This window comes from Pinus tabuliformis, chromosome 7 (assembly GCF_031772625.1).
Source record: "Pinus tabuliformis cultivar Carrire ecotype Pingquan chromosome 7, CPIR1, whole genome shotgun sequence".
In the NCBI taxonomy this organism is placed as follows: Eukaryota; Viridiplantae; Streptophyta; class Pinopsida; order Pinales; family Pinaceae; genus Pinus; species Pinus tabuliformis.
Genome location: NC_142293.1, coordinates 1,583,089,205 through 1,583,114,286, shown reverse-complemented (window position 1 = coordinate 1,583,114,286; position 25,082 = coordinate 1,583,089,205). Strand labels below are relative to the sequence as shown.

The 25,082-nt window shown below is 35.1% G+C and overlaps 3 protein-coding genes across 3 annotated transcripts; 1 reads left to right on the top strand and 2 right to left on the bottom strand.

Annotated features, from left to right (window-relative positions):
* The first annotated feature begins 214 nt into the window (after positions 1 to 214).
* On the top strand, positions 215 to 7,051 carry LOC149254134 (pentatricopeptide repeat-containing protein At2g22070-like). The gene is made up of 4 exons (XM_089454692.1): positions 215 to 1,457; positions 1,539 to 2,059; positions 3,443 to 3,592; positions 6,923 to 7,051. The coding sequence occupies exons 1-4, from the start codon at positions 215 to 217 to the stop codon at positions 7,049 to 7,051; spliced, it is 2,043 nt and encodes a 680-aa protein (XP_089310818.1).
* A 2,397-nt stretch (positions 7,052 to 9,448) lies between these two features.
* LOC149254133 (FRIGIDA-like protein 1) lies at positions 9,449 to 10,600 on the bottom strand. Its single transcript, XM_089454691.1, has 5 exons — positions 10,492 to 10,600; positions 10,307 to 10,395; positions 10,147 to 10,218; positions 9,885 to 10,029; positions 9,449 to 9,798 (listed from the first exon to the last, which is right to left on the bottom strand). The coding sequence occupies exons 1-5, from the start codon at positions 10,598 to 10,600 to the stop codon at positions 9,449 to 9,451; spliced, it is 765 nt and encodes a 254-aa protein (XP_089310817.1).
* A 380-nt stretch (positions 10,601 to 10,980) lies between these two features.
* LOC149254132 (FRIGIDA-like protein 3) lies at positions 10,981 to 24,423 on the bottom strand. Its single transcript, XM_089454690.1, has 2 exons — positions 24,297 to 24,423; positions 10,981 to 11,450 (listed from the first exon to the last, which is right to left on the bottom strand). The coding sequence occupies exons 1-2, from the start codon at positions 24,421 to 24,423 to the stop codon at positions 10,981 to 10,983; spliced, it is 597 nt and encodes a 198-aa protein (XP_089310816.1).
* Between the last annotated feature and the right edge of the window lie 659 nt (positions 24,424 to 25,082).

The window sequence follows — 25,082 nt, the reverse complement described above, 5'->3', positions numbered from 1 at the left end:
CTAACCTGAAAATTTACACCTGAGAACTTGTTTTCGGTGAAAAATTTATTTAGGCATTTTACGAAAATTTTCTTTCTTCATTCCAAATCTAGTTCAGAAATGCGCCAAATGTAGCTTCAGCCTCCTAAGATTTTTGTTTTAGGAATGGCCTCAGCGAATGCCGTAGCCAATACTGGTAAAATCAGTAGTTTTACCCCGCACGGTTCTGGATCAAATGTCTGAACGTAACGTTATGTCATGGACAGTGATGATTGTGGCTTATAGTAGGCATGATCATAACGAGGAGGTTTTTGATCTGTTTTATCAAATGAAACGGGTAGGTACCAAACCAAATGAGTTTACCTTTGCCAGTATTTTGTCTTCTTGTGCCCACATGGGTGATCTTGAAAAAGGCAAGGAGATCCATGAAGAAGTGATTAGGGGTGGATTCGAGTCTTATGCTTTTGTGCAAAATGCCCTGGTGGACATGTTTGCAAAATGTGGAGAACTGGAGTTTGCACGCCGTGTGTTTGACAAAATTCCCGAACCAGATGTGGTATCATGGAATACCATGGTGGCTGGATATGCTCAAAATGGCCAGCTTGTGGAAGCCCTGAAAATGTTTGAGAAAATGCCTGAAAGAAATGACGTCTCGTGGAATGCAATGATTACGGGATGTGCGCAGAATGGATATTTTCAGGAAGCCTTGGATCTCTTTTGGCAAATGCCCGAGCCGAATGTGGTGTCTTGGACAGCCATGATTGCATCTTATGCCAGACAAGGGTATGGGCTGGACGCCTTGACATTTTATTGTAAGATGCGGCAATCTGGTGTTAGGCCAAACAAGATCACATTTGCCAGTCTTCTAGGGGCATGTGCGAGCATGGGTTCACTTGAACAAGCGAAAGAGATCCATGAAGAAATAATTAGAAGTGGATTTCAATATGATGTCAATGTTGAGAATGCCCTCATAGATATGTATGCAAAATGCGGCGGTATTGACAATGCATTGATTGTGTTTGACAAAATGCCAAAAAGAGATCTGGTCTCATGGAATGTTATGATTTCAGCATATGCTGAGAGTGGATATGTTGAAGAGGCACTGAAAGTCTTTTGGAAAACGCCCATAAGAGATGTGGTATCGTGGAATGTAATGATTACAGGATATGCACAGAATGGGTATCATGATGAAGCCTTGAAACTGCTTTGGGAGATACCCGAACAAGATGTCATCTCATGGAATGCTGTGATTGCTGGTTATGCACAAGCTGGGCGCACAGAGGATGCCCTGAAGCTGTTTCAACAAATGCTGCTGGCCGTTGTGAACCCAAACGCAGAGACGTTTGCTGTTACTCTCCCGGTGTGTTCCGACTTGGCAGCTCTCGAAGAAGGCAAAGAGATCCATGAAGTCATCATTAGAAGTGGATACAGCTGTGATGCCTTTGTGGGAAGTGCTCTTGTAGATATGTATTCTAAGTGTGGGTGTCTAGAGAGTGCATAAAGAGTATTTGACAACATACATTACCGAGACGTTGTCTTGTGGACTGCAATGATTGTAGGGTATGCCATACACGGATGTGCTAAGGAAGCCCTTGAGCTATTTGAAGGAATGCTACAGTTGGGTATGAACCCAAATCATGTCACATTTCTTGGTGTTTTGTCTGCCTGGTGTCATGCAGGGCTGGTGGATGAGGGCCGCCAGTACTTTGATTTAATGAGTAAGCATTATCACATTACACCTGTGATGGAACACTACAGCTGCATGATTGACCTCCTTGGCCGTGCTGGGAGGCTTGATGATGCCCAAGAGCTTATCAAGAAAATGCCAGTAGAACCTGGTGTTACTGTGTGGGGTTCATTACTTGGTGTCTGCAGAATCCATAAGAATATAGAATTAGGAGAATATGCAGCAGAACGGCTTTTTGAATTGGATCCCGAAAACCCTTCACCTTATGTTCAACTGTCCAATATCTATGCTACCGTTGGTATGTGGAATGACATTGGAAAGGTGCGAAAAATGATGAAAGCCAGGAGGTTAAAAAAGAATCTGAGATGTAGTTGGCTTGTGGTTGGTAAACAGGTATATGCTTTTGCTGTGGGAGACAGTTGACATCTAAAAACTAAAAAGAAACATGGTGAGATTTTATGAGCTAATAACTGGAAGAAAACCAATCAATGACAAGAATCCTAAAGGCCAAGAAAGCTTGGTTATGTGGGTAGGGCTCTAGAGCCCTTGCTTGTTTTGTATTTGATAATTTTGGATTCTTTTGGTTTCTTTGTCTTGGTTCAGAATCTTAATCTCTTGTAAATTTCAAAATTTAGGCAAGGCCATTACTGGTAGCTGGCTCTGTAAAAGAACTTGCAGATCCACTTTGGAAGATGCTTATGACATGAGGAAGATGAAGAGAATGGTCATTTGTGCAGCATGTTGTCTGAGACAGGCAGCTCAGTTTCGACCTCAAATGAACAGAGTAATCACTCTTATTCTCATTAGTTGCATATATATGTTTCAGTTTCTGATGTCAAATTTAGTTGCTTGAAGACATTTCCTTTCCTGTGAGGAGTTAGTGCTAGAATTGTTTTTTCCCATAACAAAGAATGGCACATGAAATATCGAGTTGATATCCTTCTGACATAGAGTAAAGGGTGTTTAGACCTAGTGTTTAGGGTTTTAATCTAAACATTTGTTTAGTAGTTCAATTTGTGAAATCATCACCCTTAAACAGGTTAGCCCTAAATGCTGATGGTGGATTATGGCAAAATATTCAAAGCCTCAATTGCCAATAATCTCTTTTTCCATTAATGAAATATAATATTCTTTGAATATTAGAAAAAGAGATTACATCGTATCTCAAACCAAAGCTTCAGTATGCAAATTACCCCTCCCTGAATAGGCAAGAAGAGCCAGCTAGACCCGGTGCCATCTGAGAAATGGACCAAGCTGAGTATCATGATGTATATTTTGTATAACTACGACACATTTGGTGTGGGACTGGCTCTCTTTCCCAAGGGTAATAATCAAATTGTAAATCTCTCCTTGCAGAAAGTTTAAAGCCTTGGTTGCCCTTGTGTTGAACATAGATAGGGCACTCCTCAGACAATTTAATTACCTGCAACAACAGAATTCACAGAAATGGCAACCTGAATCAGTTATATATGTTCTTTCAAAAATATATGGATTTAATAATGCAAATGCTATCATATTTCAGGTATCTGGCTCCAGAATATTTCATGTATGGCAAGGTTAATGAGAAGATGGACGTGTATTCCTTTGGAGTAGTTCTTCTAGAGCTAATAACTGGAAGAAAACCAATCAATGACAAGAATCCTAAAGGCCAAGAAAGCTTGGTTATGTGGGTAGGGCTCTAGTGCCCTTGCTTGTTTTGTATTTGATAATTTTTGATTCTTTTGGTTTCTTTGTCTTGGTTCAGAATCTTAATCTCTTGTAAATTTCAAAATTTAGGCAAGGCCATTACTGGCAGCTGGCTCTGTAAAAGAACTTGCAGATCCACTTTTGGAAGATGCTTATGACATGAGGAAGATGAAGAGAATGGTCATTTGTGCAGCATGTTGTCTGAGACAGGCAGCTCAGTTTCGACCTCGAATGAACAGAGTAATCACTCTTATTCTCATTAGTTGCATATATATGTTTCAGTTTCTGATGTCAAATTTAGTTGCTTGAAGACATTTCCTTTCCTGTGAGGAGTTAGTGCTAGAATTGTTTTTTCCCATAACAAAGAATGGCACATGAAATATCTAGTTGATATCCTTCTGACATAGAGTAAAGGGTGTTTAGACCTAGTGTTTAGGGTTGTAATCTAAACATTTGTTTAGTAGTTCAATTTGTGAAATCATCACCCTTAAACAGGTTAGCCCTAAATGCTGATGGTGGATTATGGCAAAATATTCAAAGCCTAAATTGCCAATAATCTCTTTTTCCATTAATGAAATATAATATTCTTTGAATATTAGCAAAAGAGATTACATCGTATTTCAAACCAAAGCTTCAGTATGCAAATTACCCCTCCCTGAATAGGCAAGAAGAGCCAGCTGCGGTATCATCAAGGTAAGAATGCTTTGTGGAAGGTGGGTCAGATGGTACACAGAAGAGATGTTGAGATTCATTCTGTCCCTTCAGTGGCTGCAAAAAGTGGATGACAGTTAATTTACCAATCGTTTTAACCATGTAACAAAGGTGCTCAATGTGCATTAGTCATGGGGTGTTTTGTGACAGCCAGAGGGAGGCCTAAAGTCTCAACTCAACTATGCCTTTTCCACCACACACTCACTTGTTGATACATATCATGACAATACTTGTAACTACTAACGCATTCAGTTTCTGCAGCAAACCCAACGACGGAAAGTTTCAAAAGAGAACCGTGCAGAACAATATCTTTTTCTTGCACTACAAATTGTGGTGCCTGAGTGCAGGTCAGCCCAGCATGTGATAACTGTACGTGTGTTAATTGGTCTGTGAATTGAAGAATCTAATTTCTATCTATATATATGTGTCCCACAAAGTCCATTCAAACAAATAATATATCACCAAATATGATTCATCCACATAAAAATCACCATCAGCACCAAATGTATGAAAGTTGTATACACATCATGTGAAAAATCTTTTCGTCATTCATTGTACTATTCAAAGACTTTTTATAACAAATGATACTTTGAGCCACAATGAAAGGGAGCTTTTCCATAATTCTTCTATGCTTTTTTGTTTTCTATACACATTTTTCTATACTGAAGAATTACAACTTGATCACGGCTATAGTTGTTTTCTAAAACTGCAAGTCATAGCAATAGTAGCAGCAGTAGTTCACTAGACTAGGTAATAATTATTCCCTAGGTTAAAATACCCAACACTTTTCCTGTAAACTATACTTTTTTTGGCATCTTCTGAATTTTCTATAGTTATCTGTAGACAAATTTCCTGGCTGCCTGCTCAGTTTGAAAATCCCAATTCAGTGGGGATGCAGATCTCAGTCGGAAAAAACAAAATATAAATCAGGCCCCAGGGCAGAACCTTGATGTATCCCGGGGCACTGTGTACATTATCTGTATCTTCATATAGGTACAAAGGATTGCATTTGCACCATTTTCAAATTGTTTTATATTTTAGACCCGGTGCCATCTGAGAAATGGACCAAGCTGAGTATCATGATGTATATTTTGTATAACTACCACACATTTGGTGTGGGACTGGCTCTCTTTCCCAAGGGTAATAATCAAATTGTAAATCTCTCCTTGCAGAAAGTTTAAAGACCTGGTTGCCCTTGTGTTGCACACAGATAGGGCACTCCTCAGACAATTTAATTACCTGCACCAACAGAATTCACAGAAATGGCAGCCTGAATCAGTTATATATGTTCTTTCAAAAATATATTGATTTAATAATGCAAATGAGTGCTTGGTTTATCTCACCTTTGGCACACATTTGAAACAAAATAAGTGGCTACACACTAATTGCTTCGGCTCCACAACGGCATCTGCACATAGATTTATGGGTAGAAGTTTCAGATTTTGTTGTCTGTTGTTAGAATACAGATAAATCATTGAAATAACAATGTAAAAAAAATGAATATTCTAAGTACCCAGGCATATAGAACAAGTAAGTTCCTTATCGATAGCAGATGTTGATGATGCTTGTGTTAAAACTTTGGAAATAGTGGGCATGTTCCCCATTGTTTTCTCTGTAGTATATAATACTGTTTTAATACCATTGGATCCATTAAGATTTGAAAATGGACTCTCTGGAAGGTTCAGATTTTGTTGTCTGTTGTTAGAATACAGATAAATCATTGAAATAACAATGTAAAAAAAATGAATATTCTAAGTACCCAGGCATATAGAACAAGTAAGTTCCTTATCGATAGCAGATGTTGATGATGCTTGTGTTAAAACTTTGGAAATAGTGGGCATGTTCCCCATTGTTTTCTCTGTAGTATATAATACTGTTTTAATACCATTGGATCCATTAAGATTTGAAAATGGACTCTCTGGAAGGTTATGTCCATAGCTGTTGCAAGGAAAGAAACTCACTGATCATTACCTTTTTATAATAATCACCAAAACAAAACAAAGTAGCTTCTATTCAACTACTTCCAGGAACCCATTATTGACAGCGTGTTTTCTAAGTAAAATCTTTGTCATGTTCTTTATTTTACAGAACTGCAGACTGTGGATGAGGGTCTCTACCTTTCTTGATCATCATTGTCCCGCTTAGGCTCATCTTCGTTATTCTCCAGTACCTCAAGCAGGTACCCAAGATGATCGGTTGAAGGAAACTTGTTGAGATCTGCATAAGAGGATGAATGATATTACTTAAATGCAAAGTGACAGTCTCTAGAGAACATGTCTTGAATAAGTGGGTATCCTAGGTTTACCTTTTGATGCCTTGGATTCTATTTCAGATTGTGGGAATCCATTAGTGAATCTATTCTCGAGGGGGTGAGAAACAATAATAGGTAGTGATGTTGTAGGTACATTTGGGTAAATATCCATTTCTTTCTTTACACCAGCTCTTTCCTTAGGAAAATAAATGTCATTTATAATCAAGCCTTCATAAAACTAGCTGCTATCATATTTCAGGTATCTGGCTCCAGAATATTTCATGTATGGCAAGGTTAATGAGAAGATGGACGTGTATTCCTTTGGAGTAGTTCTTCTAGAGCTAATAACTGGAAGAAAACCAATCAATGACAAGAATCCTAAAGGCCAAGAAAACTTGGTTATGTGGGTAGGGCTCTAGTGTCCTTGCTTGTTTTGTATTTGATAATTTTGGATTCTTTTGGTTTCTTTGTCTTGGTTCAAAATCTTAATCTCTTGTAAATTTCAAAATTTAGGCAAGGCTGCTTGTTTTGTATTTGATAATTTTGGATTCTTTTGGTTTCTTTGTCTTGGTTTAGAATCTTAATCTCTTGTAAATTTCAAAATTTAGGCAAGGCCATTACTGGCAGCTGGCTCTGTAAAAGAACTTGCAGATCCACTTTTGGAAGATGCTTATGACATGAGGAAGATGAAGAGAATGGTCATTGGTGTAGCATGTTGTCTGAGACAGGCAGCTTAGTTTCGACCTCGAATGAACAGAGTAATTACTCTTATTCTCATTAGTTGCATATATATGTTTCAGTTTCTGATCTTATGTCAAATTTAGTTGCTTGAAGACATTTCCTTTCCTGTGAGGAGTTAGTGCTAGAATTGTTTTTTCCCATAACGAAGAATGGCACATGAAATATCGAGTTGATATCCTTCTGACATAGAGTAAAGGGTGTTTAGACCTAGTGTTTAGGGTTGTAATCTAAACATTTGTTTAGTAGTTCAATTTGTAAAATCATCACCCTTAAACAGGTTAGCCCTAAATGTTGATGGTGGATTATGGAAAAATATTCAAAGCCTCAATTGCCAATAATCTATTTTTCCATTAATGAAATATAATATTCTTTGAATATTAGCAAAAGAGATTACATCATATCTCAAACCAAAGCTTCAGTATGCAAATTACCCCTCCCTGAATAGGCAAGAAGAGCCAACATATCTGCTTTCGCTCCAATATCAAGAGAGTATATAGCTTTCCTGAGAATCGCTATCCTAGCTGAAATCTGGATTGCAAGATTTGAATTGAAAGCTTTGGTTTCCCCAAATAAAGTGGCTTACCTTTTCATTAAACTGACTTTGTGAAATTTCAAACAATGGATAAATGTTAATGTAAGAACGTGAACTTATTCTTCCTCATTGTTTGTCTGTAACTTATTATTGCAGACTTTGAAATTACTACGAGGAGAAGGAGATGACCTACCTTATTGGACCAAGAGGTAATTGACAATGTCCATGGAATTAGATGAATTGATTGAGGATGAATCTGGAGAAAACTCTGGGAGTTGTGACATTCAAACTCATCTATCACTTGCAATGCTTGGAGTTGATGATGATTTGGTATCAAACAGTAGTCTAGATCAAAGTGTAAATCTTGTACATGAGAGCAGAACATTGGAAGATTATTTCTATGGACATTATAGCCGTTCAACAAGCTTTGATTGATTTAAATCTACTTCTCTGAGCTTCATAATTTTTCTTACTCCTTGCTTTTGTAAAAGCTTCAATATTTTATACTTGGTGTATTACTGTGAGCCAATGCCACTACTTAGCTATGTTCAATTTCAATCACTCTCCATATTGGCTGAAGCTGTGTCTGAAGTTGAGTGGAGTCCATGTAAAGTCCCTTGCCAATTCCTTGTATAAATGTGAAAGCCATTAGTGGTCACTCGTTTTGGTGACCCACTGGTGCTCACTAGAGCTGACAATTTTCTTGTCCTAGCCTTTGGAGCAATTGTATGTATGTGAAAGGAAAAGCAATTATGATATCGCTATTGATATGCCAAACCATTGTTATGTACTTTTTTAGGTCTGAAGATGTGTAACTTGTGGTTTAGCTTGGTACATTCTCTTGTATACCAGTTTACTTTGAATTTGTCAATATCATAAGCCCAATAGCGATTTAAGTGTATGTCTGCATGGCAGAACTGCATTGCGGTTGAACTTTTCTAAAATTAAGTTGTATTTAAAGAAATATGGTGTCTAAAAAGCATAGAACTCCAAACATCAAATCTCTTTGCTCCTTGTAGGCTTGAACCAACATCTCTTCTAGAGAAATTCAACAATTCTAATTTAATAATCCTATCGGCCTCTCTTTCTACCTTTTGAGACAATTGCTAGTTCTAGATGGGACATATAACTCCAATGTGCTTTGTCCTCGTTACAGAGAACACAAAAATATTAATGCAGGGTATAACAACTATACCACTAGTACTACAAATCATTTCTGCTCAAAAAGGGGGATTTAAATCATGCAGCAGCTTAAGAGGGGTAGGGTCCAGCTTAAGAGGGGCAGGGTCCAGTTTCAAAAATAGCCTTACAATTGGACTAATCAAAATAAAATCTGATTCGCTTCATAGGCGTAGAGTAAACAGGTACCAATGAGGTAACGTGCAAGTGGACAATTAAATCATATTCAGCACAAGACCAACCCTCGGCATACAAATGCAATTGAAAGTCTTGTGTTATGAGCTCCGAACAAGATCACAAATGATATATTATTCACCAAATTTTAATCTTCCACAAAGAGACAGATTGATCCTCTCTGATTTGTCAAACAAAAAAAAAAATACCATAATTATGCATAGAATCATCTTTGAATTGTAAACACTATAGTATATAGTAACCTGGGAAAGTGATGAAGCACTCAATACCATACAAAAATAAAATTCCTTAATAGAAGAAAACACCACTGAAAATTGTGAAAAGCTGCCAAATGAACTTTGCCAATCTTTTAGATTTACAGAAATAAAGTCAAAAAACCTCTTCAAAGCTAAGTGCTTACTACCAGCCACATCCAATAGAAAAGGTTTTATGGGGCCTGATAAGATCAAAACTTGCTTGACCACGGTAAGATAAGCACCGTACCTACCTAATGTATAAAAGAAGACTGATAAGCTGGAGGAGGGGCAGGCAGTCTACTACCAAAGTGATGGTTGCTGTAATTAGTAAAGGAATTGTAAGAACCGGAACCCAACAACGAAGGCCCCATGTTATCTGATGGATACATATATGGCCTTGAGAGCGAGACTGGAGTCCTATTTCCAACACCATAGCCTGCTCCATATAATCCTTGGTTTGATCTGTCATATGCATTTTGGCCCTGTAAGTTGTAGGATGTAACACCTGGAGCTGCACCAGAATATTGTACTCTATCCAAAGACCTATAAAAGCTTTTGTCTGCACCATTGGAAGAAGCATAAAGAGTCGGAGTTCTTTCATCTGCACTTAACGGAGGCATATATACACCAACATTTCCTCCATTAGCACGAGGACGCTTAGGTTGAGACTTAACAACACCTGCAGACCTTTTTTTCTATCAGCCTTAGCTTTCTCTAGCTGAGCTACACGCTTTTGAAGAGGATCTGGTGAGAACTGTGATTCAAGTTTCTGCTCCTCAATGCACTTTATAACAGCTCTGTAAGCAGAAAGCTCTTTTGTATTTACTTCATTCTGTAGCAGCAAATAAAAATATCGGTCAAAAAAGGAACTTTCGATATAACCAACAATACTAAGCCAAAATGATCATCACATAACAAGACATTTTGTATAACAGTAATAAAATCGTACTTGTGCAACAGTAGAGTTATTCCCGCTTTTTAAACTTGCCTGAGAAGCTTTCTTAGCATCTTTCAGATATTCCTTCAACAAAGGAACAGGTGCAAACTTCTTTGTCAGCCCAAATGCATGAGCAAAGTTGACTGCCTCAATTTTTTTTCAACAAAGGAACCGGTGCAAACTTCTCTGTCAGCCCAAATGCATGAGCAAAGTTGGCTGCCTCAATTTGTTTTCCACTATTGACCAGGGTTTCTACAACATCTGCATGAAATTGTCACAAAATTTTCAGTTAATCTGAATATGTCACAAACATTTGAAATACCAAAAGACAGTTTACTGTGAAAGAAAAAACAATACAGACAACTTCAACAGATTTGTCAATAAAGATAACAGCTATGTCAGCTTGAGACCATTTTCGTAAGTAAACAGTTCCCCACTCATGAAAGGCCTTATGACACTTTACCATAGCTGATCATCTTCAGGTGCCTTTATTAATATCAACAAAATAACTTACATACAACTTTCTACCTCATAAAAAGATGTCTACCTAGTAGAGGCCACTCAATATCTGCCTTGCATATGAAATGTTGAGATCTAAAGAAAAGACTACCAACCCCGTCAACTTAGAAACCCGTTCACTGGACTAAACAAAAAACGTTGGGAAGGTTTACTACAACCAGGATTACCAAAATTTATCTTCAACTCAATCAGCCACAACCAAGTATACTGATAAAATCCACCAGTCCCTCAAAAAAACCAAGCTAGCCATGAATGCCAGAAAAACAACAAAAAACCTATCTACCAAAATGGATGGAAATTTTGCCAGCCTAGCCACTGAGGCTAACATTATAGAACACCAGCCAACCAACTTGGCATTTTTGATTCAAGTCCAAGGGAATGACAGAGTTCAGGTGTCTGCCTGCACCGTGCAACTGCAAGAACAAGCTTGCATAAGTCATCTTTATCAAACTCTGACGTAATTCCAAAAGCAGCTAGAAGTTGCAAGAAGGCCTGGGCCTCCAACGAATTGCCATTGGCAACACCACCTTCAAGGTTTATCTTCGACTTCCATTCATGTGCAATACTTTTGGCTTGCTCCTTTATATTTAAGGGCAGAACTGGATGTTCAACACCCAAAATAGGATCTGCCAAAACAAGTACAAGAGATTCCAGTAATAATGTACAGGCCCGGCGTAGAGCCGGGAGCCCAGACTCTTTCTTGTCACTTGGAGGGTCCTTGGACTCCAAGGACTCCAACACTAACCGTGGTGGGTCAGTTGCAGAGTTTAATGCAGAGGGAACCTCATTGCAAAGCCCTATTTCCAATTGCAAAAGTCATTAAGAATGGGAAGAAAGGATTTAGGGATTATAATATCTGAAAATTTCTATTTTTAAAGTATTATAAAATGAGTTTAGATATTTATATAACAATAATAAGTGGAAATCAGAAAAAGAAAAAGAAAAGAAAAGAAATTGATTGGAGATAAACTTTTTATAATTTTGTAAATGTTATTGAGTTCCAATGCTCAAACAAAATATTTATAAAAGGTAATTGACTGGTCTGTGGATGAAGCAAGCATTTGGAGGCTAATTCGTGAAGTCTGACAATAAAAGAGGTGAAATTAGAATGAGTAATGATAAGACAGACATCCTTGTATAGAAATTGCAATGAGGTTCTTCTTAAAGGTGACTTAATTGTATCACATTGATTTTGACATGACAACATTAGCAAAATGATATAAAAGTCGTTGCAACTAGTACATCTGTGTTTGATGCATTAATCACTATATGGGATTGAAGGAATCTGGCGCATTCTCGATCAGAACTATTGCTTGATTGACAACAACATGAGTCTTGTGTTGTACAACAATTGTATAATTGGTGCATTAATCACTGTATGAGATTGAAGGAATCTGGTTGCATTCTCAATCAGAACTATTGACAACAACATGGGCCTTGTGTTGTACAACAATTGTATAATTTGATTGTGAAGGATTTAAGGAGAAGTAATGTTGTTTTTTCTGATCCTAGCAAGGATTAGCAAATATACTATTTATTGGTCCCTGTGGTATACATTGTTTGGACCTTGTTTTCTCCCTTAATTGTAAGTGCATAAAAATATTAGATTCATAGGACAGGGTACCATTAATCATGTGATCCAATGATCTTGGACGTTTTTTATTGAATTCTTCAAAACTTATTTCCATTTGATCTTCCAAAATGTGAAGATAGTTTTATTGGTTGGAACAATGCTACAACTTACAAGTTATAATAACAGAGATTCTGTTCTGCATAATGCTTTCCACCTTGCAATCTTTTTGTTGATATGGTTAAGCAATATTCTCTTCGAGTACAGAATAAATTATTGTGTGTAGAGTCATTGGGTTTACTATAGTAATGATCGTAACATTTTGTAGTCTTTTGTTTGTTGTTATGTGGTTTAGTGGTTGAGACAGTGCATTACCATGTTAATGACCCAAAGTCAAACTTAGAGATCAGAGGTCTCAATTATAAGTTGGTTGAATTTTATGAGATTTATATGCAATATTAATTCAATAATTAAAAAAAAAATATAGACTTAAGCACCCTAAATAAACTTCAATTTATACATCTTTAGAATCTCATTTATGCTACATATCTGCGTCTTATGTACATTTTCCCATTCCCATGTCGGAATTGTTCCTCAATTTATGCCTTACGGCGTTTCCTTTGCAACATTTGGTGCAAATGCTAGTTATTCCCATAAGGATGTCATAATATACATACCAGACTAGTCATGGAGGCCGTCACGCAATTTTGACCCATATTGACATCACCTACATGTACGCTAAAGGTCGCTCGGCAAACCTTTGCTCGAGGTTGCTTGCTTGGACCGATTTTCCAGGTAAAATTGTGAGTAGTTAAATTGCGGGGGTTACCAGTGCAAGCATCATTGGGTAATTACGTCATTGACATTAATAAATTTTATTTTCTTTCTTTTTTCCTTTCTTTTGTTTTTTTGGGCTATATCGGAATTGACATGGTATTAACTTAAAACATTAAATGGATCATTTCTTGATTCAGATTCTATCATAGAAAGAATTTTCTTGGAACGGAATAAACTGACCAATGCCTTTCCATCCAGGTGTTAAACTTCCTATTTCTAAAATATTAAATTAAAATAGGTTTTCATAAAATATTTTGACAAAAAATTAAGAGTTAAAAATTATTAAAGTAAATTGAACTCTGCTTTTAATACCAGGGAATCAGTGGCATAGCTTTAATTTTTTTTGGTTGCGCCGACTAATACAAAGACTTGTATGAAATGAAAACTAAATATTGGTAAAAAAATTTTTTATCAAAATGATGGCCTTTTGGTTTGTAAAATTTCATATTCTTAATCTTTAAAATACAATATTACAATAACAACCTGAAAAGTTAAACATTATTTTAAATAACAATAATAATTTATGTTGCAGAGTTTTATTGATTTCAATTAAATATATAAATTATGTTCATAATTTGATCCACATAATATTGTTATTTTGATAAAAATAAGTATGGTCATAAGCGTATTTTCCTTAAAAAAAAAAAATAAGAAAATGGCTCAACAAGATTTTTTTTAAACAAATTCTTTAATCATTTACAACCTCACTATAGACATAAAAAATGAAAATGAAGCTCAATAAAAAGCTTGAGATTGATGAGCTAGTTGGAAAACCATGATTTATTACATGTAACCATTCTCTTCATCCTCTTCCTTGTGCCACTTGGGCAATCCACAATGCATACTTAATTGCCTCATTTTACCTTATTCTTGGATATATCACCATAACACTGACCCTAAACATTTTTAAAATTATTTCCATGTTTCAAATATACAAATCAAATGGTCTCTTTTGAAATTGGGATTCCATGGAACCAATTTTATGGAGAGAAGAGGAAGCAGTGGGCTATCTCTTAGTCGTTGATCATGGAGAGGAGGTATATATACAATGACAAATGTAAGTGAAGCCTCAATTCAACAAGTGAAGCATATGTTTTGCAATACCTATTTTAATACCATATCCATTATCCATCTCATGAGTGCTCAACAGGGTGTCTCCTTTGTCACTACTAGTTTTTATTCCCACTTCATCCAATTTTGTCAATTTTTATGTGAACTAATTTCCTACTGGAATCTTTCTAGGTTTTTTGCATTGTCTGATGAAGGCTCTATAGGGTGTATCCTTTGTCATAGTTGGATCATATGCTCTCTTTATCACATTACAATGGGATCTTGTATCTATTACATCATGCTCTGTGCGATCTACTTTGTATATGTCATGGGGGCTTCACTCAATGAACCTTTCACATATCACGTGTTTTTGTGACATACTAAATAATACCCTTAAGTTGACTACATATTGAAAAATATCTCTAAAAATCATATTATTTAACCCCTTACAAATATGACCCCAATACCTCTTTAAAATTAAAAAAACCCCTACTTTCAGATATTGTAGGTATCCATTTTTTCATAAACATTTTTTTATACCCTTTTATATTTTTCCATTAACTTTGAGCTCCATTTTTTATACCTTCCAATATAAAAGTCATTTACCCCTATTATATGCTCAATATTTTAAATCATTTTTTCCTCAATATATATCCACAATATGAACACAAATGGTACCTTATTATTCCCAATGAAATCTCAGTAGTATGGAGAATGAAAAAAGGCATGGGGATGCTTTCAAAGTTAGAGAACTAATTATTTATAAAATAATATATTCATAGGGATGCTTTTTTCTTTCTATGACAATATGTTGAGACCTACAAGTACCCAACTAAGGTTTTCCTCCATTAACGTCTTCCATCTACATCATTGAGCAGAGAGGCTCATTTTACAACCCAGTATGATGTGTAACACTATGGCGTCATCAAAGTTGAAATTTTGAAAATGTAGACTCAAACAAAAATTTATAAAAATAAAAATAAAAAATAATTATACAATTTTTTTTAATTAATGTCTGTTCATAAAAAAAAGAATTACACATGAAGAAATTGGATCCCTCACAACTCATGTTAGATCCGTATTTAAAACAAATCTATGCTCAACTCCTCATTCACTACATGAGTCATGACAATAACTACTATCTCAAAAAAAACTACATGAGTCATGGCCATAGCTACTATCTCAAAAAAAACAAAACAAAATAAGATCCATAGCCAACAACAAAATACCGTCTCCTCAAAGAAGTGGCAATGAAGCACCAAGGGACCAAAGGAGTTTAGAGTGTTATACCCATGGGAGGGGAAATGATTAGAGAGATGTGACCACTACACATGATAACAGAGGAGGAGACGAATGTTGGGTTAACACTTTTTGGAGTAGGGAAATAGTTGGAGGATGGATTGCTCGGTGATGGAGGCACTATTGTTGGCGAGAGGTGTAGTAGTTAGAAAGGGCGATTGGAAAAGACGGATTGTCAGATTGATGGAGGCACCCATCCTTTTCCTGCCAAAAGTCGTTCTTGCCGTCAATTTCCAACAGTCACCTCTCTCCTGATTTTCCGTAATGCCCAAACGCTTCTCCCGTCTTTCTCCTATAATAGTCGCCTCCCACTGAACTTTGAGCCAAAACCGGGATCTTAGTGACCATAGATGATTCACGTTAGCGAGTAATCGAATCTAAATTTAACCAAAATATGTGGGATTTTCAAGCACATTAATGAATAATCGAACTTAGAATGGTGAAAATATGAAATAAAATAACGCAGTGTGGAATTTTAATTTTCTTGATAAAAAATGGATATATTTTACCATAAATTGTGAAATTTAAAGTCTCCATTTTAACTGTCCAAAATTTCGATTGGAATATAGCTATATAGATATTTGGGTTTTAAACCAAACAAAGCAAAGAAGTCGTAGTACTTATGTAAAAAGTAATTGATAATAAAAATCATTAGTAATTAAAATAACAAAAAAATATTATAAATTTTTTTAATTAAAAATATTAAAATTATAAATTTAAATCACAAAATTGATAAAAAAAAATATATTTTAATTAAAAAAAATAATACATAAAAATTACAATTTAAATTAATATTTAAAATAATTTTTTTTAACTATAATATAAGATCCCACTCAAAAATAAATTAAGAAAAACAACAAAACCACAAACTCTAAAATAAAAAGTTTCAATAAACTCACAAATTAGTTAAGCAAAACAACAAAACCACAAACTCTAAAATAAAAAATTTCAATAAAATAAAATTTTGATTTTATAGGATTAAAATCATGATACATTTTAATTACACACTAACAAAATCATAAAATGTAATTATGATTAATTATGTTAAAATTATTTTACTTGAGTAATTAATATATATATATATATATATTTACACTTTTGTCATGAAAAAATATGTGTACTATACAAAAATTATAATCTCTATAATGTGTACCTTTTATATATATATATATATATACTTTTGTGATGAAAGAATATGTGTACTATAGAAAAATTATAATTTCTATAATGTGTACCTGTTTCACATCAGGAGAAAAATGAAAAAACAAACGGAATACGCTTTCTTGTTTCACCTCACAATCTAATCTATCATCAAAGGTATCAAATGAAACAGTCTTAAATATAAAGACCTTAATGCCACGTAAGCATTACATAAAGTTGTCGTAAATCATTGAAATAAATATTTGGAAAAGTCGATTTTTTTAATTCTTTATTTTTAATTTTATTCTTTTAATTAAATATATATATATATATATATATATATAAATATAAATATAAATATAAATATAAATATAAATATAAAGTAGACATCCACACCCTACTTCAATTGTAAGTATGTTATACGAATGTGAACCAATAAGTGCCTGCCCCAGGTTTCATTTTAAGACTTTTGCAAAATAAAGAAGTCCCATCGATATTTATGACAATAAATAAGTAGTTTGCTAATAAGTATTAAATATGCATGAGTTGTGTATGTTTACTATTAGATAATTTGATACTACTTAATGCACATTAACAAGCTATTTATTTTTAGCATGAGTTGTGTATGTTTACTATTAGATAATTCGATACTACTTAATGCACATTAACAAGCTATTTATTTTTAGCGGATATTTACCGTGTGTGAAGTCTTTGTATATGCCTATGTCAAAAACGACATTAAATATTACAAGGATTTCAGTCGTGTTAGACACCCACTCAACCCCATCTCATTTAATGCACATTAGCACGCTACTTATTTTCAACGAATATTTACAACATGTGCAGTCCTTGTACATGCTCACGTCAAAAGCAGCATTAAATATCATGACATGTCAATCCAGTTGTCCACAAGGATTTCGGCCATGCTAGACACCAACTCTTCTAAGAGTAAAAAATGGGGCAGGCAACTACTCTCTCCAGGTTGACTATGGTTATATTTATAACCACCACTTTTGAATAGTGTTTGTTAGGGCTTAATGTCGAAATATTATGAGCAAGTGGTGAGATTTTTATGTTGAAGACTCTGTTTGTTTCAATGACAATGGTTTCTAAAGTATAATTATTATTTTTTATTTTTTATTTATTTATTTTTTAAATTATTTTTATGATAAATGTATTTTAAACCACATAAAAATTAACAAAAAATTTCATTTGTTAAAAAGTCAGAAAATAATTTTATATTTTCAAATATTTGTTTTAATATAATTTTTAAAAAACATTACTAAATTTTTATAGCAATTTTTGGTTTTAATATAAGTCAAAGCTTTTTGACTCAAAACCAAAAATAATATAACCCTGCTAAATACTTCGTCTCATATCCCATTAGTTTTGGAATTATAATGACAATGGTGGCATTCACTATGATGAGATTGGCTATCAAGATGGAAGCATCTGCGGAAAATCATCATCCTTGGGTGTTTTGGAAGTTTACCTCTTTTGAAGTGATTCTTCTATATTAAGATTTTAATTTTTACCCTAATTTTCGCTAACTTGATATTTACACATCTTTCTTGCATAGTTGTCCTGCTAACCTGATTGTCACAGTTATCATGACCCCACTGGACTTTTGTCGAACTTATCTCGATTGCAGGTTCTCTGGACTTGTCGACGTGGCCAGCTTGGCCCCTCTCTATCTTTGTTGTTTATGACATACATACCCATCATACCGCCAATGTCGACATCTCAATAGCTCAGACTCCCACAAGCTAATGCAAGTGGTGGATAAGACATGAATTTAAATGCATACAATGTTGCTACATCTGGACCAACCTGGGATTTCAAGTTGAAAAATTGAGCAAAGAATTTTTGCAACAACTTGTTGAATAGGGGCACAATGGTTCTCTGCTTCATTTTTGTCCTGGGATTGATAAGCCCGACCTCTTGCACACCAGCGTCCACATCGTCCCCTATTATAGTAGTGCCCAAGGTGACCCTAGTTCAATCCTTGTATATCCCCAAGATTGATATCACTGCTCCCAATCTTTTTCAACCATCCCTCCACTGGATTTTTCTTAAAGAGGTAGTGGAGATCAGGCATTGTTGCCATGGCATGAAACCCGTGGCTTTTGTATGGCCGAAAAATCTTCTCCCAACATCAGAGTCTATAATGTAAGAGATGATGGGCATGTAGCACAATAGATTCCACTTGAAGATGCTCTCAATGGATAGCCACTCCCGATAGCGTAAGGATGTAGAAGTGGAGCTTGCAAGGTTTGTTCATAGCTTACTGATCTGCACTATATTCACCAGTAAATGACAAGGTGGTCCTTGTTTTGCCATTCTGTTAGTTTTCCTTTTTGGTCATCCCACTCTGCCATGGTTTTTATTTCAATGCAATTGTATCACTTTCACTTCATTTGTAGAAAAATCATGGTCGAACATTGCATTATCTTGAGAGAAAAGGAGATTGTGTTGTAAAAGTTAACAAGGTTGCATTTGGATTCAGTGCAGGGTGAAATATAGTGGTCAAACAGTTGAAATCAATCCTTCTTGGGTTTAAGATTATTTCTTTTAATTATCACAGCCTCATTATGGACTTCACACAAAATTCTCCCTAATATTCAATTTGAGCATAAACATAATTGTAATCAATATCGTTTATCTTAATTTTGATGTTAAGTTTGATGTCACTATTGAGGAATGTTGTCACTGAATGTTGTCACTGGTTTAATTGAATTTGAGATCATTTACAATGAATTTACTCCTCTCACTTGCCTTGCTGCATAGACAAACATATACTTTGACTTTATACGTTTAGCTCAAAAGGTGTATACGTGTAGCTCAAAAGGTGTATGAAATTCTCTCTACAACATTTACAAGTCACAAGATCACAATCTTATGTTGCAACATAAAAGAAATTGACAAATATTATGTCTTTAACTCATGGATTGAATGTTTCACATAACTATGTAATTGTAACATGAAAAATCTCGTGCAAGAAAAATTTGATCTGCATCGAGTATCTATTTCATATTATAAAATATTCTATGCATTTTTTATTATTATTGTATCTTGATTATCTTAGCCTAATTTTTACATAAGCTTAGTTATGAAGCAATGTTAAAAGATGCATTTGGTAGGGCCATTTAAATGATAATTTTGGAAGGATTGTTAAGTGTGATTATGATATGTGAAGTACTCTTAAAAGAGGTCAGCTATGAAAAAAGCAATTGAATCACTTTATTCTCTGTTTAATAATTGATTGCACAAATTACACCAAATTTAATTATATTCAGTGATTTCTTACATATTTTTCCATCTCATTCAACATCCCATTGTCAATCGTTGAGGTTGTCTTACATGATTTGCATCATTGATAAATATATTCCATTGAGCTTAACTATTTTGGCATTCCTTTTTAAGGCATCCGCAGAAATATATGCAAACATGGTATCACATTTATGCAAAAACACAATATCTAAGTATTGAAAAAGGTTGAAAGGTATCAATCTCAATCGGATTGCCAATTGTTTTATTAATGCTAACATGCAACAATATAAATTGGTATAAATATTTCCCACTCCCCTGTCGCATATGAGATATGAGGTAGGTGTAAATATTTCCCACTCCTATGTAGCATATGAGATTTGAGGTATTTAAAGCCAAACACATCCCAAGAGACAAAGATGCACATCTGGCTTCAATTGATCTCTCTAGGTAAAGGTCTCTGAGGTTTTTTATATATTTTTGGGGATGTTCGTGTATTTTTCCAAATGCATGTTGCATCATTTTGTCTATTAGCATGGTTCAAGGTTTCTAATTTTTATTTCTCAACATTTGAAGGGTTCAATGTGAACTATAGTCATCAAGTAGATTTTTGTTGGAAATCAATAGATTGATTGTTTTCTTAATTATGTTAATAGATTTGTCTATTTTAAAATAAGGTTTTTATAGTTTTAATTTAATTATTATAATTATTAGGTAAATGGTAGAGATTTAATCTCTATGTAATATTCTAGAATATTCTTAGTAGTAGGATAAATTTATCTCAGAAGTAGTCATAGTCCTTTGGTCTTCTAACTAATTTGATTAATTAAAACATATGTTATATCAACAAGTATCATATGAAATGCGTTATGGTTTTTTGGGCATGTGGTATTGATAAGCCATGTTATTAACACATAGTATTGTAACAAAGTATGCTTATTTATAGGTTAACACTCTAGATGGTAAAGTGAGAGGGTTAAGGATATTGTTACATGCTTTTCTAAATGTTTATATGTTTAACTTATATATTGATTCTTTTTATATTATTTAATAATAATAATAATTTAAAATTAAGTTAGAATTTAGTTAATTTTTATGATTTTTTTAGTCTTGACAATTTGAAATGTATCATGAAATAGGTGTTTTGATACTTCTCATGGATTGATGCCTATTGTATTTTACCAAACATTTAATTTCTATGGCTATTTTGGTTAGCACATTCTAGTTGCCTCATCAACAACAAATAGGATTTGAAATATTAAATAACTTGCATATCTAAATCCATATTTAGTTTCTCACATTTACTTAATACAATCATAAAAGTACCATGCAAATTATCAAATAACATATGCCATCCTATATATTATCAACATCTCGAGTTTCCACAATAGGTCCATTCAGAACTAATCAACTTCATTTTTTTGAGATTCAATCAACTTCTTGTTCATCTAGTCAACAACACCCTTAATTACTATAACACAAGCATATTCTTCTCAATGTGTTCACTTTAGACAACATTATTACATACCACAAAGTTTTTCAATAGTGCTCTTCTTGCTAGCTACAACACTTTATCTCTCTGACAGTTACACTTTGTTTCATGGATAGGCTCCCCACACCCTAAACGTCTTCATCAAATTTCATCCTTAAACTCCTTTGTATTCTTCCTCACATATTTTCAAACTTCTCAACTCTTCTATTTTGCATTAGATGTTCTACATATTACACAATTCCATTTTCACACTTGCAACTTCCATATCTACTTATTTATATGTGAATGGCTTGATGAAGGGCCACAAAAATATGCTTCGGATATGGGTTGGCATAAGTATAAATGAGATCTAGGCAGATAAGGTGCCTTGGAGTCCCTTATGGGGCTAATACCATAAGTTGTCAAAAAACCATGGGTTGAGACCATGTGCTTAAGCAATTTTCGCACACCAAAATGAAAATACTAAAGGGGGTTGGATATTTGAATGGCCCGAATTACTCATATTACCCAATCGTTGACCCTACCTTTAGGGGTTAAGTCACCAAGCCATCATGAGCACATTCCAAGGCCAAAATCTAAACAATTGTTTTGAAAAATCAGTAATCAATCCCTTTTAAAAAGGAAACTCATGAAAGCACTCAGAATCTCAAATTATTTTATGTTATTGACGTTGAATCACGAGTCTGAGTTCATTGAAGGGGTTCCAATGTCGTATGATCATATTTCTAGACATACGAATACCAAACTCGAAGCCTACCACAACATCTACTATGTGTAACACAGTAAAACTTCAACGTGTCACATGTTTTTGCCACATGTCATTCATAAACCATCTAGTTAGTCATCCAAAAAGGAAAAAAATGAGTGCCACATGTTGCCACCTCAGGCTACCACATTATCAATTTTTCCGCATCAGTGCCACTTATCTAGTGTTGTTCTACCACTTGTGTGCTAATTGGGCACCACTTGTACATCCACTAGCCAATGTAAGAATCCAGAATCAGGGTTTTCCAGAGAAAAGGTACTATGACATTTGACCAGATATTTGGATACTCAAATATGAATGTGGACCCAAATGAATTTGGTATATGAGTCTTTTAGGGGCTTGAATATGAATGTGGACTTAGATATTTTGACTTGCTTCATAATCTACCTTTAACATTGCCATGTCATCAACATTGTCATATCATTAACATTTTCATTTGTCTCTATGTCATGCTACCAACTATATGATGATAATATGCTAAAAATGATCCTTCTGTATGCCACTTAGTTTCCACTTGTCTATTTCCTATTGGGTTTGGCTTCCCATCACATCGGCCTGAAATCGATTAGGCCTCACTGTCACATCACATCAACAATGTGTCAAATGGGGGATCGATGTTGGTTTCTGAAATCTACTAGGCCCCCCCAAATATGCCTAGGTTTCTCGCACGTGTCCTGGTGTTTTAAAACCCGAGGGACATATCAACGCCCCCCCCCCCCCCCCCCCCCAAACAAGTTAATTAGTGGATAATCTATTAGGTCCTGAAATGGACCCTCATTATATGATCCTGGCACAATGAAGATATGGCCAACAAATATGCACACTATCTAAAAAATTCAGGGATTTCCCCTTTCATGTTAACTGGAGATCACATTGAAGGCTTCGAAACAATCCATATTGGTCATTAATCTTGACTAGTCGACAATGCACCCTTCAAACTTGCGCAATCCTTAACAAATTTGGGGTTTGGCCATATTTCCTTTTTTCCTTTCTTTTCTCATTAATAACACTACAATCAATGCAAACACATGGAATTTCCTAGACATCAATGACATTTTAGCATTGACCTACGTCAATGACAACACATAATACTTCCTTTGAGATCAATGGCAATATAATTCAAACAATATCCCACTTTGGCATTTATGCCAATACTAAATCTGGTTGTAACGTCTCTTGTTCATGGCTACATCATTTTTGAAATGAGGACTCCACTTGTCTACTATCTCTTCTTATGTATGCATATTTCCCCCCTTGATATTGATGAACATAAATGGATTTTTCTTCTAGCTACAATATCTTCTATCGAACTAACAAAAAAATGACTTCCTCTTATTGCCTATTTCTCCTTTGATTGCATCTAAGATCCCCTTGTCAACAAGACCTCTTATTTGAAAACTAGAGAACTGAACGAGCAAAATTAGTGGGTTTCTCCCTCAAGTGAAGGAGATATCCCTCCTAACCTTTTTCTAAGATATTCAAAAGGCTCTTTAGAAATAGTATTGGTGAATATGTATGCAACTTGCTCATTTGTTGGAATGTATTCGAACTTAACAGTCTGATCTATAACATGTTCTCTGAGAATGTGATATTTGAGGGTAATATGCTTGGTATTTGAGTGCATAACAAAGTTTTTAGAGATATTAATAGCGTTGGTATTATGACACATAATGGGAACAAATTTATCACAATATTCCTGAAGATCCTTGATATTTTTCTTCATCCATAAGACCTAAGTGCAACATGATGTTGGTGTAATATAATCTGCTTTAGTTATGGATAAGTAAATTGAAGTTAGTTGCTTGTTGGGTCAGGAGACTAAACAACCACCTAGGATGAAGGTTCCCCAATAGGTGTTTTTTCTATCATCAACACTATTATCCCAATCTACATCTGTATAAACTATGAGGCTGAAATATATGCCTATTGGATATTGTAACACCTCCATACACCCCATAGACCATCCTAAGCACATAAGAGGGTGTTATTTCCATAAAACCCTACCTCAATAGACTTATCATGGAAATTGGGTCTCAAAATTCCTTAAAATTCAATCTCCTCAAAACTAAGAAAATAACACCACCATTACATTTGGCTCTTGATACATTTTCAGTTATATACATTTTTTCAAAAATTGACTCATGAATCATAATATATGGCTATTTGAAGCCACATCATTAAACTCTAGCCATGTCAGCATTGTGCTACCACATGTCACCCACGTGGAAGCCCTCCACCTTCTAGGGGAGGTTCATGTAGCCGTGTTTGCCCGAGTGGCATTGCCACATCATTAACCTTCTCGGGTACCCCACAGGATTGTTTCACAGCCATTCCATGTATACCGTGCATCGTCTCTTCAAGCCCCTTGCCATATTGTGTATAACACTTACCACCCTGAGGTCCCGGGATGATGGGTTATAATTTTAATTTCGAGAAAAGTCTTCCTGTTAGTGTCTCCCTTTTAATCTCTCCTTGCCCCCTTTCGAACATCTGTGAAGATCCTCCATTACACCGTCGAGGGTCGAGGTCTAATACCTCATGATGATAATTTTCCTGTCGATTGCTGGAAAATTACTCTTGTCTTAGCCCATCCATCTCACCCTGACCCTCACATGCATGCATAAAGCCCAATTGATCTAGGTGGATGTCGGTGGCCACCCACCTATTCCACCTAGACCCCCACAACTGTCTCTTTCAGTTTTTCAGTTTCCGTAATTGTAGCACAGTTTACTATTTTTAACAGTTTTTCGGGTCCTGAAATTCCGAAGCCGTTTTGAGGCCCTAAACGACGTTTTTTGGGAAATTTGGGAGAAACATGAATCCATGGACTGATTTTTCTCTTCCCAAAGTTGTAGTGCTTGGATATATATTTCTAACGAGCTATTGTACGCGTCAAACAGAGATCGAGTGCCAAAGTTATGACCCCAGGAAGTTGATGTACCAACTTACCCAAAATGGGGCCCACAATTTGGTGTTTCATCTTCTAGGGTTAGGTTTTGGGATGTTAA

Bases quoted from the DNA above. Each gene is read 5' to 3' on its own strand.
- LOC149254133 (XM_089454691.1), bottom strand. From the start codon at position 10,600: ATGGTAAAGTGTCATAAGGCCTTTCATGAGTGGGGAACTGTTTACTTA. The intron at 10,396-10,491 runs GTATTGTTTTTT...AATTTCATGCAG, and splicing joins CAAATCTGTTGAAGTTGTCT to ATGTTGTAGAAACCCTGGTC. The intron at 10,030-10,146 runs GTACGATTTTAT...TTGCTGCTACAG, and splicing joins ATAACTCTACTGTTGCACAA to AATGAAGTAAATACAAAAGA.
- LOC149254134 (XM_089454692.1), top strand. From the start codon at position 215: ATGTCTGAACGTAACGTTATGTCATGGACAGTGATGATTGTGGCTTAT. The intron at 1,458-1,538 runs GTGGGTGTCTAG...CAATGATTGTAG, and splicing joins TGTAGATATGTATTCTAAGT to GGTATGCCATACACGGATGT. The intron at 3,593-6,922 runs GTAATCACTCTT...TTCAAAATTTAG, and splicing joins TTCGACCTCGAATGAACAGA to GCAAGGCCATTACTGGCAGC.
- LOC149254132 (XM_089454690.1), bottom strand. From the start codon at position 24,423: ATGCACGGTATACATGGAATGGCTGTGAAACAATCCTGTGGGGTACCC. The intron at 11,451-24,296 runs GTGGGTGACATG...AATTGGAAATAG, and splicing joins AGAAGGTGGAGGGCTTCCAC to GGCTTTGCAATGAGGTTCCC.